This window comes from Leopardus geoffroyi, chromosome B2 (assembly GCF_018350155.1).
Source record: "Leopardus geoffroyi isolate Oge1 chromosome B2, O.geoffroyi_Oge1_pat1.0, whole genome shotgun sequence".
Taxonomy (NCBI): Eukaryota; Metazoa; Chordata; class Mammalia; order Carnivora; family Felidae; genus Leopardus; species Leopardus geoffroyi.
Window position 1 is genome coordinate 117862178 of NC_059332.1, and position 7656 is coordinate 117869833.

Consider the following 7656-nt stretch of genomic DNA (forward strand, 5'->3'; position numbering starts at 1 on the left):
GACGCTATTGGAATACCACAGGGCTTTCTTCAAGTTCCAAAAGTTAGGTAAAGCTGTGGATCCAGAGAGACTGGGAGGCACAAACTCTGTGCCCAAGTGATCAGAATGAAATACAGCGTTGTAGTGAAATTTTTCACTTGGATCTTTGAGGAAGTAAGTCCCCCCGCCCTGGCCTGGGATGGTAGAGAACACACGCACAGTGGTCAAAGTGTGGGGTGGAGGGATGTGTGTGGCTTTTCAAAATAAATTAGAAAATAGATTTCAGCTGCTTTCGCCCACACTGAACACTGTAGACCAAGTTGACATCGCAGGGGGTATGGAGGCCTGTGCGTTTTTCCCTCTAGGTTTACAGGTCCAAAGGCTTCTTTTTGCAAAATTGCCATTAGCATCGTTATGCTGTTACCAGTATCCATCCCTCAGTACTGCTTCTGCCTGGAGACTAATTTTCCTAAGATTGTAACAACAGTGTTTGTGTCTTACTCCAGTCCTGTTGCCTATGAATGTAATATTGAACCACTTGGGAATGACATTTGCTACCTTCCAAGACCTGGCCTTCCCCTTCCTCTCGAGCCTTACCTGGTTTCCTCCTTCAGTGGTGAGCTGTGTGCTTGGGACAAGCCTGGGCTCTGTTCTCCAGCCTTGTTTTCTCTTGATCTTACTTGAAATGCTGTTCATGTGACTTTTCACTGTAAAGAAAGTTAGCACGCTGTCACCTGCAAGAAGCCGCAGTAATGGTCCTCCGTGATAGAAATGTTCATTCTAGGGGTGTTAATTCTGTTTTATGGGGATAGACTAGCTCCTTCACTGGGATTAAGCTCTTTGAAGCAGTAGCTATGTTTAAGCACCTCTGCTTTCCTGTCGGGTCACTTTGGGGCTCAGTTATCACAGAAGCTCGCTAACGGAGTGCATTGGCACCCAACCTGAACTTCGGATCCTTGAGAGTCATGGCGCCCTTGTCTGTGCCTGGCCAGGGAAGCCTGGCTGAAGAAGCTATGGGATCCTTTCCTTTCCCCCCACCCTGTTCTTTATTTCTAAACTCCTCCCGGACCCTTTTCTCCTTCCATTTGCTGTAAGTTTTCACATGTAAACTGCGCTTGCTTTTTCTTCCTCTCTAGTCTGACCTGTTTGCTCTCTCACAAAGCCCACTCACTGTCGCTCTTTTCTCCCTTCCTGTCCTCATCGATCTTTCTCAAATATGATTTTCTCTTCCAGCCTCCTCTCCTCTGTCAGCCTCAGGAACGGAGAGTGGCAATGCTCGCAGGCGTGTTTTAACAAATGGAGGTGGACGCTGACTCTGTATGGAACGGTCATTCGCGGCGGTGGCTTTCAAACCAGATGAAAGCCTTTGCCCTTGTTTTCATTCTCTTCAGAAGGATTTCCAACTAAATCCTTATCCTGCCACCTGGAAATAACTGAGTTAGATGGCTGCTATCTAATCAAAGCATTTTATTCAAACATTTGAAGCTGTGTGGGGATTAAGAAAACACAGGTCGACACTAAGCTCCATGGTAGCCAGGGTTTGGGAGAAGTTCTGAACTGCAGTATGTATACTGTGATGAATTTCATAGACTTGCGCGATGGGTTACAGTATAGTCCGTTCTTTCAACATTGAACTATTTTAATCCTGGTTATAATTCCATTGAAGGCTGGCTTCCCTCACCAGCTTGTTCAGCTAGCTAAAAGTGTAGCTATCATCCACAACCCTGGTTATTTAAACACAATTCAGACATCATAAATAGCAATTCCAAAGGGGAGGTTGGTTTCACAAGATGAGATTTGATGCGGTGAAGAAACTCTCTCAGAAATTTGCCAGAGACCTTGTGAGTCCTAAAATATCCTCTGTTTCCTACCAGCCAGATCTGGCAGCTTGGGAACTATTCTTACAAATAATGACAAATATTTCACCAACTCACAACATGTTGCTTTTTGTTTCGGTATTAATTTTGTTTGTTCATATTTTTAACTAGGAAAGTTAGTAGAGTAGTGTGATGGCCAGCCAGCAAATCTCAGGAAAAGAATTACTCTCTTATTGAACACTTAAGCAAATGTTTCTTGAACACTGTCTATGTGCAAGTCATATTGAATGTTTTTGGTAATAGAATATGAATCGAACAGGATGTTTGACCACAACAAGTGAAAGAAGAGGGGCACTATAATACAGCAGTTGCTATAGAATACTTGCTAAAATGCTCTGAGAAATGGCTCGTGTGGGATTTGCCGAGTCAGTCAGAGAGGGCTTCCTAAAGGAAGTGGGATGTGAACTTTGATGACTAGCCAGATTTCATACGTGAAATGTGGCATGGAGGGTAAGGGGGACTCTAGATGAATGAGACATTATTCACAAAGTCCCAGAAAGAGTATATTATCAATTACGGAGAATATTGTTGGGTTTTAGCTTTATGTAAATGAAAGGGGGCAGTTAGAGATAAAGTTAAATCCCATAGTTCTGAAATCCCGGATTCAACTGGTAGGTGATGGGGAATGTTGTATCCATTATTCCACTCTTTAAACAACTTCAGAGCTGTGTTTGAGAATAATTAATCGGATAATTAACCTGTCCTCAGCATATAAGTTTGACTGTGGAGGAAGAGAAATTGGGAGTTTGGAAGGCCAGTGGGGAAGTTATGATAATGGTCTACTAAGAGTAACATAGAGCTGACATGGGCTGGGAAGGGTAGGATTAAGTTGGAGGATAGAATTGAGAGACAGCAGGTTGTGAATATTTCTAGGATTTAGAACCCGATTGGAAGATGAGAGGAAGAAGAAAGGGAGGAGTTAAAGATGCTTATGAAGAGTAAAACCTGAGAAGTGACCCCATTAAGGAAGTCAGACCAGTCAAGCAACACTGGTGGAAGGGGAGTTAAGCTTTGCTAGCGATGCATGAATGTACATGAGTTCCCCAGTGGAGAGTCCGAGATGTGAAATGGGAACTCAGGCTACAGTCTGAAATACAGGCTTGGGATTCATTAGCACAGAGATAATGGTGGCAGATGTAGGAGTGGATATGAATGCCATGGGAGGGTATAAAGAGAAGATGGCCAGAGATATGCTTCTCAGGGGAAGGTGGTCTACTTGTAGGTGAGGGAAGATGGCCAAATTGAAATAGTGAGCGAGGTCAGGGAAGAGCCAGACTTAGGATCATAAAAGACTGGATAAGAGAGAGTTTCAAGGAAGGAGGGGTCAGCAGTGTCCATGGAAACAGAGAAATAAGAAAGTTGAGAATGGAGAGGGAGAAATTAAATGTGGTAGTTAAGAGTTCATTGGTGACTTTCACAAGAGGAGATTTTAAACCGTGAGTTGCTGGAATGTATTTTCTTTGTGAGTCTAGGGTTTGATGGTTTGGGGCCTGTTAAGTGTTCTGAATTTTTCCATTTGTTTAAAATAACACAGATAATCAAAGATGGTGTGTGTGTGTGTGTGTGTGTGTATGAGAGAGAGAGAGAGAGAGAGAGAGTACTTTGTGACCAGGGGACTGTTTTATATAATAAGTGATAAAATTATCAAAGTAAAATATACATTGAGCTCACATTTCATTAATAATAGAAACACTAATTCAGCCATAAAAGGAAATCTCCAGAATTTTACATTATCCAGTAAACAAAACTTCTCCCCAAACTATGTCAATTCACAAGATGGCCCCTTTTCATCATGAAACAACAGCACAAATATCTAAACAATTGTTGAACTGATGAGCATGCCCCAGAACTATTGGATTATCATCTTTTTTTTCCTTCTTTTCAGAACAACAGACTGAGCTATGATAGCAACCGGTGGAGTGATAACTGGCCTGGCCGCCTTGAAAAGGCAAGACTCTGCCAGATCACAGCATCACGTCAACCTCAGCCCATCACCTACTGCCCAAGAGAAGAAACCAGTCAGGCGTCGGCCACAGGCCGATGTCGTAGTCGTTCGAGGCAAAATCCGGCTTTATTCCCCATCTGGTTTTTTTCTCATCCTGGGAGTGCTTATCTCCATTGTAGGAATCGCAATGGCAGTCCTCGGCTATTGGCCCCAGAAAGAACATTTTATTGATGCTGAGACGACACTGTCGACTAACGAAACTCAGGTCATTCGGAACCAAGGCGGCGTGGTGGTTCGCTTCTTTGAGCAACATTTGCATTCTGACAAAATGAAAATGCTCGGCCCTTTTACAATGGGGATTGGCATCTTCATTTTCATTTGTGCAAATGCCATTCTTCATGAGAACCGTGACAAAGAAACCAAAATCATACACATGAGGGATATCTATTCCACAGTCATCGACATCCACACGCTAAGAATCAAGGAGCAAAAGCATATGAATGGCATCTACACCGGTTTGATGGGAGAAACAGAAGTAAAACAGAATGGGAGCTCCTGTGCCTCGAGGCTGGCAGCAAATACCATTGCCCCTTTCTCAGGTTTTAGGAGCAGTTTTCGCATGGACAGCTCTGTCGAGGAGGATGAGCTGGCGCTAAACGAAAATAAGAGTTTGGGGCATCTTATGCCACCTTTGCTTGCTGACAGCTCTCTGTCTGTCTTTGGCCTCTATCCACCTCCTTCCAAAACCACTGATGATAAGACCAGCGGCCCTAAGAAATGTGAAACCAAATCAATTGTGTCATCGTCCATCAGCGCTTTTACATTGCCTGTGATCAAACTGAATAACTGTGTTATTGATGAGCCCAGTATAGATAACATCACCGAGGATGCTGAGAACCTCAAAAGTAGGTCAAGGAATTTGTCGATGGATTCCCTTGTGGTTCCTTTGCCCAACGCCAATGAGTCCTTCCAGCCAGTCAGCATGGTGCTCCCCAGGAATCATTCCATCGGGGAGTCTCTGTCGAGCCAGTACAAGTCCTCTGTGGCCCTTGGGCCTGGGGCTGGACAGCTCTTATCTCCTGGGGCTGCTAGAAGACAATTTGGGTCCAACACATCTTTACATTTGCTCTCGTCACATTCAAAATCCTTAGACTTAGACCGGGGTCCCTCCACCCTAACTGTCCAGGCAGAACAACGAAAACACCCAAGTTGGCCTCGGTTGGATCGGAGCAACAGCAAAGGATATATGAAACTAGAGAATAAAGAGGACCCGATGGAGAGGCTGCTTGTACCCCAAGCCGCAATCAAAAAAGACTTTACCAATAAGGAGAAGCTTCTTATGATTTCAAGGTCTCACAATAATTTGAGTTTTGAACATGATGAGTTTTTGAGTAACAACCTAAAGCGGGGAACTTCTGAAACGAGATTTTAATGTTCAGAAATATATCATTTTACAAGGCTACATATTTTAAAACAATTTTCACCAGTGTTTCCTTGTTAAAGTATTGGTTAAAAGCCCTTTTAATCAAATGATGTGTAGTGTTAGACCTGGCTGTTTATACTGGAGATGGTTATATGTTTGGGTTACATATGATTGCAGCACTTTATATTATCACAAATGATTTTACATTTTCCATTCCTTTGAAAAGATTATCTCTTTTATTAATATGAATACAGAACACTTCCATCTGAATTAAAGCTCGCATTCCTTACTTTCAAGTTCTTTCACTGATGGTCATATACATAGAATGAAGTGTCCAGTTTGGAAGAGGTAAGGTACCAAAGTGTGGACTAGAAGTATCAAATTTAGGGCCAAGATTCAATATATACTTCTAAATGAGCATGAGTGCAAATCTTAGATGTGATTTTCTAAATAACTGCTTTTTTACAAAATTGGTTAAATTATCTAATAGGAAAAAGATCTGGTTTCTGGGCGAGCTAAATAATGGGAATTCGTGAAATTGGTTTAGTTCTACTTGAGCTAATTGATAGGAATTGTTTAAGTTGGTTGTGATCAGTACCCTGAGCTCTAGGTAGGTAGTATTTTTTTTCAGCATTAGTTCTATTTTAGTGATATTTTATCAAGAAACCATGTATTCAAGCACCATGGCTGAGAATGCCAGGGATTTGTAGGGGTAAATATCAAAATGCTAATAGCTATAACTTTAGATATTCAGAATCAAAATTTTTTTGCAACTAACTTGAAAAAGGAATGAACCAATTAGTTTGTAGACATGCTATCTTGAAATAATTATATACATGAAGAAAATGCTGACTAATCAACAAAAATACACTATGGGTTAGTTAATGCTAACTAGTCTCAGTACCTTTCCTAGCCATCTCTTTTATTATCCAACATCCACTCATCCCCAAATCCTCACTTCCCCTCAATATTTTTTAGATACTGTTATCTGGAAAATAATCAGCTAACCCTGACATTTCTTTTTTATCTTTGCCTCTCACTCGCTTGGTGATTCAAGAAAATTTAGTCCTTGAAAAATTGCTTTGAAATTTACCTTGTGCAGGAAAGCCTTATGATGCCCCCAAAGATTTTCTTATGATGTAAGGCCTTTTGGGGATTTTGGTTCTCAGTTATTGAAGATAATAAATACTAAAATGGATGTTTCCATTAGAAAATGTTTATGTTTTCCATTAAGGTAACATGTGACTTTAAGAATTGTTTAATGGAATACTCAGGAAATTTTACAGGTTTTTCCCAATGCCTAAATGTTTCTGAGCATCAGTATTGCAGCTGTTGTGGAAGCGGAGAAAGAGTATACATTTCTGTTCGTAGCTCCCCGCGATTCCAGCTTGTGTTGGCATCACGGGCTTCCCTGATTTGAGTCCGTGTTACTTGTTAGAACACCAAGCCTGTGTATTGTAATAGAGTGGGCTCAATATTTTACTATCAAGCATTTAATAAATTTCTGTTCTTAATAGAAATTTGTGTTCTTCCTACATTTGCTATTGCTTTTTAAATAAAATGTACAATTCTGTTTAAAATACTGTTTTTTGAACTTTCAAAATATCTTCCACTGAAGGCACCTGATACTTTAGTATATGTATCGGGTTCCGTGGCTTTCTTATTTTGCTTCCATTAGATTAAAGCGCTAGTCTAGCCACCTATTGAATTAGGCCATTTTCATATTTATTCTCTTCATGTGATGATTGATGTTTTGAGTCAACTTAACTATACTGAGGGATGCCCAGATTTCTAGGTGTGTTTGTGAGGGTATTTTCAGAAATTCTCATTTCAATCGGTCAACTGAGGAAAGACCACCAGTGCAGGTAGGCATTACCTACTCTGTTGAGGAATTGAATAAAAAAAAAAGAGAAAGAGCAAATCTGTTCTCTGGGCTTGAGCTGGGACATCTGTCTTCTCCTCACCTCAGACATTGGCACTCCTGCTCCTTGGACCTTGGGACTTAGACGGAGGTTTATACCGTTATCTCCTCTGGTTCTTAGGCCTTTAGTTTGGACTGGAACTACACCATCAGATCTCCTGGGCCTCTGTAGTTTGAAGATGGCAGATTGGGAGATTTCTTGCCCTCCACAATTATGTGAGCTTATGCTTCATAATAAACCTCACTATATATATCTCTATCATCTATCTATCTATCTATCAATCATCTATCTCCTATGGGTTCAGTTTCTCTGGAGAACCCTGACTAATATACTTGGGATCATTTTCACTTAAAATTTCAGGAAAATAACCAGAAATATAGCACCTAGCATATGTCAGTGATACATCCAGGTTTGAAAACAGTGGCTCTAAACACCCCTGAGGGGACAAATGACTAAAGCCATGTAATTTGCTCAGTTGCCCCCTGAAAGAGCTGTAGCAATTAGAAGAAG

At 41.2% G+C, this 7656-nt stretch overlaps 1 protein-coding gene across 4 annotated transcripts in view; it reads left to right on the forward strand.

The window, feature by feature from the left end:
• The window catches only part of TMEM200A (transmembrane protein 200A), a 73470-nt gene extending 66066 nt beyond the window's left edge, over positions 1-7404 (forward strand). For all 4 annotated transcript variants that reach the window (XM_045499562.1, XM_045499561.1, XM_045499563.1 and 1 more), the window contains one exon: positions 3742-7404. In XM_045499562.1, the coding sequence (XP_045355518.1) occupies positions 3758-5233 (1476 nt within the window). In that variant the 5' untranslated portion in view covers positions 3742-3757 and the 3' untranslated portion in view covers positions 5234-7404. The remainder of the gene's footprint in view (positions 1-3741) is intronic.
• Positions 7405-7656: the final 252 nt, after the last annotated feature.